General features: G+C 38.6%; 1 protein-coding gene across 1 annotated transcript; it reads left to right on the forward strand.

The window, feature by feature from the left end:
• The first annotated feature begins 1,854 nt into the window (after positions 1-1,854).
• kcne4 (potassium voltage-gated channel, Isk-related family, member 4) lies at positions 1,855-3,251 on the forward strand. The gene is made up of 2 exons (XM_010881843.3): positions 1,855-1,938; positions 2,174-3,251. The coding sequence occupies exon 2, from the start codon at positions 2,210-2,212 to the stop codon at positions 2,735-2,737; it is 528 nt and encodes a 175-aa protein (XP_010880145.2). The 5' UTR covers positions 1,855-1,938; positions 2,174-2,209; the 3' UTR covers positions 2,738-3,251.
• The last annotated feature ends 9,298 nt before the right edge of the window (positions 3,252-12,549 follow it).

The raw sequence follows: 12,549 nt of genomic DNA on the forward strand, positions 1-12,549 counted from the left end.
GCACCAATAAATAAGAATACAAATGGTGGAAATATGGTAGAATTCCAGTTATTAAAAAAATGACATGAATAGCAATGCCCACACCCTCCCAGTTTCCCCAGTAAGTGTTCTCTGGTATGTGACAATTTAACTAGTTTCGCCCCCCGATGCTGGTTTGTTTAATGTTTACTTAAAATGTTTACTTTAGATTGCTCATATTCAAGTTCATGTATCTCCTTCTCCCATTCCCTCCTTCATCCCTTGTTTTGGGCCATTTGTGAGGGTCTAATTTGTGAGGGACTTTGTGAGGTCAGAATCTGGAAGACAACTTGATAGGTTATATATCAGGGCCAAAAGAACGTGTTGACCTTTTCTGTGCTGTCCTTCAAGGCTACACCCTTAAACGTTCCCTCCAACACAGATTCCCATATTTGTCTTCATGGAATCTAGAACCTCCACTGTCAGTGTGATGTCCTGGCTGGCATCGGTACTCATCTTCTGAAATGCACAGTACTGTTTCCAAAAAAGATGGGACGCTGTACAAAATGGAAGTAACTTTTCTAATTTACAATGCGGCCACTTTTCCTCTCATTACTTCTGCCCCATCTGTGGCAATGCTTGTAAGGTGAAACTTTAAGTATTCATTATACAAGTTTGCCATCATCTTCTTAAGGGCCTTATTTAAATGATTTGTTGTTGATCCCTTATCAAGTTCAATAAGGTCAAGGAATATGTTCTCCACATCCGCTCTTATGTAAATGACCAGATAACTAATGCCATATGCTCTGCTTTCATCCACTGTAATACTGCAGAGAGACCTACTGTTCTTTAGATCAGTATCAGTGTCGTTTTCATGTTAACAGCAAAATGTTCTATTATATAAATGACTGCTTGATTGGCCCATCCTAATTTGTTATCTTTTATGAATAACCATCGGTACTGATCCTCCCATTGTTTAAACTGGGTCCAACACAGTCCATTTATTACACTGGATTTTAGTTAGCAGTTTAACAGCTTTCTAATCAATAAAAATAATACAATTCTTTCGGACGCTTATTGTATCAAAGTAAAGCATGGGTACCTATTATCTTTTCTCCCTTTGTGTCAACTAAATCGACTGGATGTGAAACACAATTCATTCTTTAAAAATGCATGCAATGTTCATCCCACATCGTACGGACTGAGATGTGACAATTACTTTACATTAACACATAATGATTAATGATGTTTAAACTCCGCTTCTGCAGCAACCCGAACATAAGCTGCAAAATGCGTCTGCTATATATTTGCAGACAGGGTCCTTTGTGCTTTTGCAAAATGTTCACATTGTGTATTGTGAGCACATTCTGCTCTCTCTGCACATTGTGTAGATACTTCTACACAAGCCCTTTGATCCTTTACCTTGAGTCAGGGTATAGTGCATTTGTAACTGTTTAACACAGAAGCCGATAAAAGTAGTCACTCCACTGCTTATTTAACACTTGTTAAACAAAATCTCTTTCACTGACCTTTTGTGTTGGTATAAAATGATATAATTTTCTCATAATTTTCTCATATTCTTAAAAAAATCCATTAATTTCAGAAGATAATTAAACACCCAGTTTATTTGCAGTGCTACTGACTTGACTCGTGCGCAAATGTAATGGATTGTAATGTTGATTGTTTGTGTAATATAATAATGTGATAATATTTTTTATTTAAAAATGTAAAGTTACTTCACTGTCTTGGCGGTATAAGAACACTGCGCAAAATCTTATTTGTTGAGTTTGGGTCTGGGCTATGTCTGCTTAAATTTTTACACATGCCTGAAAGTTCCTTTCACGTGATTGGTGACATCCCAAAGTCGCTATATAAATATTCTCATGTACTTGGACATCCTGTTAAATCCGAGAGGAGCATACACCCACAAGGATACGAATCATAAAGTTGGGTCCACATGTTCCACAGCTCTACTGCTCGGTAAGTTGGATACATGCAGTAGTGGCATCATTAATAACAGGTTTTAGTATATCCATTGCTCATTCTGTGATAAGTCACATAAGGATTAATTTGACTAAATGGAAAACTTATTTTATAAATTATTACAGCCTGCAATTGACAGATATTTTTGCGTAATAGTGTGGGTAAATATGTGGCTGCTGGTGTGCGTATATGTGAAGGTAAATGTAATCTTTGTACTTTTCTGTTTTTCCAGGAAACTTTTATTTCCACCTCATTAACTCCACTGAGCATGGAGGGGTCAGGCAACTTCACAGAATCCAAGGTTCTTCTGCAGAAGGCTAACGGCGCGCCCCCGACGGACGAAAGCTATGGCAACGCATACGTGTACATTTTCATAGTAATTTCCTTTTATGGGGTCTTCCTAGCTGGAATAATGCTGGGCTATGTTCGCTCCAAAAGGAGGGAGAAGAGAAGGTCGAATATATTTACGCGCCTGGTGCACGAAGAGGAGCAGCGGGAATGGGGCGCGCTGCAAAAGAAGCACAGCATCACAATGCCCTTCTTCCATGTATCGCTTCCTTTCTCCACGGAGAGCCAGGGCCTTTATGAAGGAAGGGTCCTGAGCTCCCCTCTGGCCTGCGTCTTGTGTTCCATGGAGCAAAGCAGCGTCAGTTCACTGTGCTCCTCCGCTGACGTGCGCTTCGCCATAGAGGAGGAGTCGGACAGTGGAACAGCTGAGGGACCGGACGAGACGCAGAAGAGCAGCTCAACTGACAACAGCGACGACTCGGCAGATACACTTCGAGAGCAATTGTGACGCTCAGAACATAAAATGAAAGAGGAAATTAACATAATAAAAACTGTAGGCTTTCCATTACACTACGTGCACGGAAATAAACTGAGAAGTTAATATCAGACTGGAAAAGTTTAGCTCGGCATATGGAAGAAACCATCCCGTTCTGAGCACTGAAACGTACCTGGAACCCACTTGAAATATTTTGTCTTGATCGAAACTTTATAAACCTAGATTTCGCAGCCCTGTATTCATAATGTCGACGTAGGTTTATTAGGGGTTATTGCGTGATAAACTGTAAATATGGATTTTGACATGTTACTACATATAGTGTAGTGGTTAAAAACATCTAAATGCTGTTCTCTTAAATATTTTATTTTACATGGAAATATACTCACTTTTTGTAGAGAAATGCATTTTAATTTTCGCGACCGGCGATTAGAGTTTACGCCTCTACACCACTGACATCCTAATGTTCCGTTTAAGAGCTACATTAGGCCTATTTTAAATGTATCTTCTAGGAAAATAAATATGTTTGAAAAAATAACGTTTCTTCTATTTTATTTTTCTCTAATGGAGGGTACAAAATCTATATTAGTCCTGAAGGGGGCAATGATGTATTAATTTTACACCAGTTGCTTACGCACACTTGACGCATGGCCTAACACCAGTCATTTAAGTGGAATCAGCATAACACAGGGTATCACCTATCTTGCCATTGTATTATTATAATTGTTCGTCGTTTAAAACCCTTGACATACGATGTATTATTGATCTTATAACATAAGCTGGTTTCAGGACGTAAGCTGGTTATTTATTTTCATCTCTACTTTGATTACATTTCTTCCATTAAACGAATAAGCCCTATCATCAACCGCCAGTTGTGTTGGGGTTACCATGTGTAATCATTATACAATGCTATATAATTTGCAAGTCATCATACGATAACGTTAAGATAAACTATTCCACCCACTTGTGAGCATGGCTCCGGATGAAGGAATAATTGGAAACAAGCCAAGTGAATGCTGGGATTTCTCCTCATGGCTACGACGACACAACGCTACACAGCCCATCCCCCTCCCAGGCTGATACCCACCCACACACCTTACATTTATATCAGCTTCGCAACAGGCCATAACGCTCACAACTCACTGCATTGACAACATGCCAAACTAAAGTGAGGTAGAACAATAGCGTGAATGAAAAGGATTGGATTTGAGGATGTTATTTACAACATAATGCCCTTGTCTGCCTCTAGACCTCAATTAGGGGTCTTATCTCAAGCAAAGCTGTGTTTGTGTATGTGTGTGTGTGTGTGTGTGTGCGTGTGTGTGTGCGTGTGTGTGCGTGTTTTATGTGTGAACCTGGATTTCCTTACAAAGATAGTAAAATCTGGCCATTAGATTTAGGTGTAGGTTTTGGATTAGAATTAGGGTTAGGGTTAGGGCATGATATAGGGAAAATCCGCAATCATTTCTATCCCACGTGGATGCAAAAATGAATGTGTGCCTCTGGGAAAAGGGTTGCTAAGAGGTTAAGATTGTCATGGTTCTTTATACATCCCCTCTTTTCTCTGGTCCTCACAACATCTCATCCCTCCTCTCCCCCCATCTCAGGATAGGTTGACATACTGTAATTAAAAACAATATTTCTTGAGGCATTTTAAGTCCCACTTCCTAAACACCTTTCACATAACTGAATTAGTCATGCGGAATAGCCAGTTACATTTGGGTACAATTCATGCATTATCCATCAGGAAGTTGAAGCAGAGTTAAGGCTGTTGTCTGCCTCAAGTGATTCCACAAATTATATATTCCTGAAGATTGGCAGTGCAGCTGTGGGATAATTGTGCTAATGTAGTAGATTTCTTTGTCTCATGTAGTCAATGTCTTTGTCTTTGTCTCATGTAGTAGATCTCTTTGTCTCATGTAACAGAGGTCTTTGTCTCATGAAGTAGATCTCTTTGTCTCATGTAGTAGATGTCTTGGTCTCATGTAATCGATGTCTTTGTCTTTGTCTCATGTAGTAGATCTCTTTGTCTCATGTAACAGAGGTCTTTGTCTCATGAAGTAGATCTCTTTGTCTCATGTAGTAGATGTCTTGGTCTCATGTAGTAGATGTCTTTGTCTTTGTCTCATTTAGTAGATGTCTTTGTCTTTGTCTAATGTAGTAGATGTCTTTGTCTCATGTAGTAGATGTCTTTGTCTCATGTAGTAGATGTCTTTGTCTCATGTAGTAGATTTCTTTGTCTGTGTCTAATGTAGTAGATGTATTTGTATAATATAGTAGATGTCTTTGTCTAATGTAGTAGATGTCTTTTTCTCATGTAGTAGATGTCTTTGTCTCATGTAGTAGATGTATTTTTCTAATGTAATAGATGTCTTTGTATAATGTAGATGTCTTTGTATAATGTAGTAGATGTCTTAGTCTAATGTAGTAGATGTCTTTGTCTTTGTTTTATGTAGTTGAAGTATTTGTCTAATGTTGTAGATGTCTTTGTATAAAGTAGAAGATGAATTTGTCTCATGTAGTAGATGTCTTTGTCTCATGTAGTAGATGTATTTGTCTAATGTAGTAGATGTCTTTGTTTTTGTCTCATGTAGTAGATGTCTTTGCTTTGTCTAATGTAGTAGATGTATTTTTCTAATGTAGTAGATATCTTTGTCTCAGGTAGTAGATGTCTTTTTCTAATGTAGTAGATGTCTTTGTCTCATGTAGAATATGTTTTTGTCGCATGTAGTAGATGTCTTTGTCACATGTAGAAGATTTCTGTCTAATGTAGTAGATGTCTTTGTCTCATGTAGTAGATGTCTTTATCTTTGACTCATGTAGTAGATGTCTTTGTCTCATGTAGTAGATGTCTTTGTCTAATGTAGTAGATGCCTTTGTCTCATGTAGAAGATGTCTGTCTAATGTAGTCGATGTATGTGTCTAATGTAGTAGATGTCTTTCTCTACTGTAGTTGATGCATTTGTGCTAATGTAGTATGTCTGTCTTATCTAGTAGATGTTCGACCTTTTACTTTATAAAGTATAATGTGAGAAATTGGGGATGAATAGTGAAAGAGGGGGATGTCGAGATAAAACAAAAACCTTCAATGTGAGAAAATGTGAGTGGCAGGGAGAGAAATATAAAAGAGGGACACTCAAGAGGGAGGGGGAGAAAGAGAGAGAACAATACATAGCAACATGATACAACAGGATGTGTTTCATTAGCCTCTTCCACCACTGGGAGCTGTGGAGGTTGTGTCCTGCCTACATGCTCACGTATACAGAATTAATGTTTCAAATGAGTCACCCTGACCCAGAATTCTGGATCCCTTCCATACTTCTCTCTGTCTTTGTTGTTCTTAGTCATTCGACCTTTCACTCTGAGACTGTGTCTATGCTTGTATAGTCATCCAGGAGCCTATATCCAGATTTGAGAAAATGGTGTGTTCGTAAACAAGCAGGAAGTAGGATTTAGCTATTATACGATTGAGAAACATCAATTGGAATGCCCCTGTAACTGGTAACTACGAGTGAGATGCTCGTCTATCATCCTAATGCTCCAGCACTGACCACTGACATCACCTCCTCAATGACTTCCAAGTCTCTGAATGCATCCAACTGGTATTTATGATGTCATAACTGGTAAAATGGCACCTCTGTTAACAGTGGCAAACCCAACATAAATTGACTTTAATCAATACAGTATTATTGACATAATTCCATGTTAATTCTGCTTATCCCAAATCTTAAATTTCTCCCTAATTGCATGCAGGCAAATACAAACCAGTAGGGGGAAATGTGAGGTAACATACTTGGACAGTTTAGATGTGTTTGTAAGACATGTTATGCGTTGTTAGTTTATACATTTGTTAACTCTTATAATTGTTATATTATCTTTCATTCCAGGAATACAGAGTTACCTCCCTAAAAGTATGGTTCCATCAGAGATACTGTCAGTATCATCAGATCAGTATGACTTCTTCCTGCACAGTGGACAGAACCATGGGGAGTGAAGAGTGTTTCGTCTTCAGCTTTGGGCCAAATGATAGGTATTTCAAATGTTTTCTTTTTCCTCTGCTTTGGGAAATGTGGTTCAAGAACTATTGGTTTTCTACTGTAGATGCTGTCAGCATTGCTTGTATAGGTTTTAGGGTTGTCTTAATTCAAGAACAAGAAATAGAGAAATAATACATGAATTAAAACAATAGTACTGTTTTGTTATATAATCAGCAATAAAAAGAAAACCATTCAGAAACTGTGGGAACATACATAGTCTCTATTTCTGTTCCTGAGGACCAAAGGTCTGTGTAGAATCTCTTCTAACCAGCAGGTTGGGTAAAACAGTCATCCTTAGTTGGTGCATCGTGAGAAGAACAACTGGACAAAACTGGTCATGAATTTAGGTTTGTAATTTAGTAACATTTATGTTGCATCGAAAGAGGTGGTGGCTGCATTCCTCCTCATCAACAAACAACAGAGGAGCCCATCTCACCCCTATCCTAATGAGCGTTTCTATGGCGACCTAAGCAGAAGGAAGTGAGTAATTTGAGTCTGCTGTCATTGGTCGAAAAAGGGAATGCCAACTGGCACAGCTCAAGTCAGTTAGCTAGTAAAGAGTAATGGAGTGGGGGCATGGGCCACCTGTAACAAAATGAATTCTGTCCTTTTAGGTCCTGTGGTAATTAAATGGATGTAGAGTCCCTGCACAGATGATACATGCTCATTAAAGAGGCGTATTTTCTGACAATGAACAGTGAGCAGATGTCATTTCCTACATCAGTGGCCTTTTAAAAAGGTGAAGTGGTGAGTTTGAAAGTAATTTCCAGAAAAGTGTTCTCCATCTGTAATCCCAGTGAGAACCCACATATTGACTTTGGATGCTAGTCACCCATTGTGAGGTGCACTGCCTGTGATGAGCCACAGAGCCTCCCAGATATCAGGCGTCAGAGGTGGGAGGAGGGGAGCGGCACAGGGAGCGCTTCGTAACTGCATAACACCAAGCTCGGTGGAGACTTTGTTAATTAGGGCTTCCTCGACGCTTCGTTGAGGTGTGGGAGGAGTGGTGTGGCCACGCCTACCTGCCAAACGGACATAACAAGCATGTTGATTAGTCAGGGTGAAACGGCTACTCAGAAGAGCTGGAGAAAATATGTGGAGGGCATCTTCCTTTCTGTTATCCTACAACAGAAGACAACAGGCGTTTCACGTAGGGCACCAAGACCAAATATCTTTGTGGTGAAGTTTTCAGGAAAAACACTTTATCCATATTGTCATGAATGGAATTGTTCAGTAATCCTCTCTTCACACAGAGACATGCCATTAATTGTCCAAAAAAATGACTATTCCTCCTTACCTGCTAACCAACCACCAGCAAACATTAAAGTTAACTCCTTGAGCCCCAGCTTCACACCAGTGTGACATTTAGCACTTAATGCAGAAGTGGACTATGCAATTTACAGTACATTGGAACCATGATTGAAAAGTGACTGATCCACCCTCAATGAGGACATGACACAGCACTAACAGAGGAGGGGTGGCAATCCTCATGGGACACATTTTGGAGAGCCTGTACCTCCTCCATCTTAGTTTTCTTTTATACCTAAAATTTGTTTAATAATCCCAGATGAATGTGTAGATAATTGACAACACCTGTTCATAAAATAAAACATTGGAAGGAATATGAGGATATTCTGGAAAAGGTTAAGTAATTGCAGGATGAAACCGGTTTTAATGGCATCAACTTATCCTAGCAGGGAAATGAAGAGGGTGGCAATGCCCACCATCCTCAGACTGAGAAAACCTTTAATGTAACTAGGGCAAAAGAAGGTCACAGAATTTTTTATTGAATTTACATGGTAAACCATCTGGACTGAGGGTCTGGACAATATGTAAGGTTTGTGATGTTTCCACCAGAGTAAAATCCTCTTGACTCAGGGAGAGAAGATTACACTCCTCCAGATCATAGGTACTAGGGTCTGCTTTAAACATAAACTAGGATTCTCAACATTCACATAATCAGTTAATAATGACTTTGTGGGAAGAGCCCAATACCCCATAGTCACAGATTGGAGACTGTGGATCATTAGATGAAATTAGATTAGATTCAACTTTATTGTCATTGAAAAATACAAGTACAGTACAACGAAATGCAATTAGCATCTAACCAGAAGTGCAAATAGAAAAGGGCAGGAAATGTACAAGTATTTACAGGCATTAAGTATATGTGTATTACAAGTGGAATGTGCAGATGTGCAGTGAAGGCAAATGCAGTACAAATGGCAATAATACATGTACAATTGAGGCAAATAGATGAGGGCAGAAAGTTTACAAGTATTAGGTATAGTGTATGTTACAATTGGGATAATTGTTGTTTGAGTACAAATGGCAATTTCTAAATGGCATTCTAGATGTGCAAATGAGTAATGTAATAGGATAGCATGAGCAACTGGTATGCAGAGATAGCAGCACTGAGGTCTCTGAGGTAGAAATGTGGATAACAACTACAACAACTGAAAAACTTCCATTATCAGGCTTTGCAAAGCAGTGTCATATATTCGTTCTTGATTTTACAGTTGTCTGGCCAATAGTTTGTTTGGATTGCGCCAAAATTAAAATATATGGCTTCAGAATATATACAATGGATATAAAAAGTATACACACCCCTGTTAAAATGCCAGGTTCTTGTGATGTAAAAGAATGAGACCAAGATAAATCATGTCAGAACTTTTTCCACCTTTAATGTGACCTATAACGTGAACAATTCAATTAGGGAAAAAAACTGAAAAATTTGAAGAAAAAAAATATATAACTCACAATAACCTGGTTGCATAAGTGTGCACACCCTTAAACTAATACTTTGTTGAAGCACCTTTTGGTTTTATTACAGCACTCAGTCTTTTTGGGTAGGAGTCTATTAGCATGGCATGCCTTGATGTGGCAATATCTGCCCACCCTTCTTTGCAAAAGTGATCCAAAGTGCTCCAAAAGTGCTCCAAATTCCTAGCCACTGAAATTCAACACTACTGTTGTTTGCTCCTTGGGGTTTAAGGCCGGGTGTCTCTGTAAAGCACTTTGTGACAATTGCTTTTGTAAAAAGGGCTTTACAAATACATTTGATTGATTGATTGATCTTTCAGATTGCGAGGACATCTCTGTGCACAGCCCTCTTCAGATCACCCCACAAATGTTCAATTGGATTCAGGTCTGGGCTCTGGCTGGACCATTCCAAAATGTTAATCTTCTTCTGGTGAAGCCATGCTTTTGTGGATTTGGATGTGTGCTTTGGGTTGTTGTCGTGCTGAAAGGTAAACTTCATCTTCAGCTTTCTAACGGACGCCTGAAGGTTTTGTGCCAAAATTGACTGGTATTTGGAACTGTTCATAATTCCTTCCACCCTGACTAAAGGCCTCAGTTCTAGCTGAAGAAAAACAGCCACCACCATGCTTCACTGTGGGTATGGTGTTCTTTGGGTGATGTGCAGTGTTGTTTTTGCGGCAAACATACCTATTGGAATTATGGCCAAAAAGTTCAACCTTGGTTTCATCAGACCATAACACATTTTCCAACATGCTTTTTTGGGGGCTTTATGTTTTTTTTTGTGCAAAAGGCTTGGATGTTTTTTTTTGTAAGAAAAGGCTTCCATCTTCCCACCCTAACCCATAGCCCATTCATATGAAGAATACGGGAGATTGTTGTTACATGTAGCACACAGCCAGTACTCTCTGCTGACCCTGGCTTTTGCTCTGAGATGCGACTAAGAAAATGTCAGGAAAATCCTAGTAGCTGAACTTTATTTGTGATTAATCAGAGTCACTTTAAATGATGGCAGGTGTGTAATGATTTCTATTTAACATGTGTTTGAATGTGATTGGTTAATTCTGAATACAGCCACATCCCCAGTTATAAGAGGGTGTGCACACTTAAGAAACCAGGTTATTGTAAGGTTTTTATTTTTCACTTTTTCCCTCAAAGATTTCAGTTTGTTTTTCAATTGAATTGCTCATATTAACCTTTTCAACATATTATATTTGCTGCAATGGAAGTGAGAAACAAATTGTCGTTTTGATTGCTTTGAGAGTCACATGCTAGTATAACGAACCTAGCACACCATCTCACTGGATCTCACAGTACTTTCAGCCCCTTTTTAACACATTGGCATTAAGTTGTTCTGTTGGATTTGTCGAAGATACCATTATGTCTGTTTCATTAACAAAGGCTGACTATGATCAGTGTTTGTGTGTGGGTCTAGTGTAGTGCCCAAGGAGGTCAAAGATGACTCCAAAGAAGAGGTTTGGGGGTAGTTATTCTCACAAGAACATAACTAGCCTCCAAATGGTTTCAGCCACATAATATTATCACATACAGGATCTATGAAAAGCTTAGGCTCTAACAAACATGCACAAACAACACAACAGTTGTTAGAAGTTCAGAGTTATTTTACACAGCATGAGACCTCTCAGGACATATATAATACTGTAAAAAAGAAAACTGTGTACTTACACCCTTCTTATAAGTTCATTTTTGTTAGACTTTATTGCTGCATGGAATTTTTTCATTACAACTCAAACGTGTGTTTTGTTTTACGTGTAGCCCTAGTGATCCTGTAGTATGATATTGTTCGTATTCGCTGTGAGGCTAAACATAAGGGCTAGACATGCATAAATGAAAGTAGTGGGGGTCATAGGGCGCCAACATGAATTAACCACAAACCCCTCTAGACTAACCTGTTGCCATGACAACCAGACCAGGCAGCAGTTATTGACACTCATATAAACATTTTGTCTTCATTAGATTGTTGCAGATGTGGTTGAGATTATTATTTTTATGTTTTATAAATTAACGTTGACTTATTTCCCCTTTCTTATCTGCGTAGAGCCCATTCAGCAGATTGTCATATTTTTGGTCTTAGTAAGCCAAATGCCAGAGACTCTCAAATGAATGTGGTCTCCAATATTAAGATAATGATTTTGGGGTGTCCCATACAACATAATTCTTACAAAAGTCTAATTAAGGGGTATGTCATTTCACATGGTATACCTTGATTGTTTTCATTGATTGCATTAAGAGAGACCAATTTCTGTATACAATTCTGTTTATTAATTATCCATATCAAATGTAAGAAGTGAATGTGTGCTAACCTAGGCTATAAGGATCAGGTCTGTGTATATTATTATTTATATTTTATTACCAGTAAATGTTTTCCTGGATATCAAGAGATACCTGAGAGGCAAGACCAAGAGTTAAGTTTTGGGTGACACTAACTAAATAAATGTATATGTAGAATCTGGTTTCTTTGTTTCATTGTTGGAGAAAACAAAGGAGGATGGCCGTAGCATTTGGCACCAGTCCTCCTCTGTTTTCACACCTTTTGTAACAAAGATTCAACCTTTTGGCAAGGAGATTGAGAGCAACCCATCCTGCAGTTAGTGTATATTCTGATTCTGTCATGCTATTGACCTGCTCCCTTGCAACCAAATAAATCGACGTAACCAACTGCTATTTACGTTTGAAGACTGATTTTAAATTGTATTACTTTTGTTGAGTTTCAACACCAATATGTCAGAGGCCAGATAATGAGTCCTGATGTTTCTTAACAGAAGCAGGAGTAATGTAGGGTTTATAACTATTAAATCCATTAATTTAGAGACCAGCAGATCACATTGGACATTCTGATACATTAATTTAGGAACTGGCAGACAACATTCGTCTAGCAATCAGCAGTGGCCTCCAGCAAAATTGTTGTAATCTAATAACAGTAATAAGTGTAATTTGACATTCACAAATGCAGTCAGATCCAGCAATGACAGCATACCACAATGTTAACCATCAACTCATTTCACTTCATTA

The sequence above is a fragment of the Esox lucius genome, chromosome 1 (assembly GCF_011004845.1).
Source record: "Esox lucius isolate fEsoLuc1 chromosome 1, fEsoLuc1.pri, whole genome shotgun sequence".
NCBI classification, from domain to species: Eukaryota; Metazoa; Chordata; class Actinopteri; order Esociformes; family Esocidae; genus Esox; species Esox lucius.

Excerpts from the sequence above, each read along its gene's own strand:
- kcne4 (XM_010881843.3), top strand. The coding sequence starts at position 2,210 with ATGGAGGGGTCAGGCAACTTCACAGAATCCAAGGTTCTTCTGCAGAAG.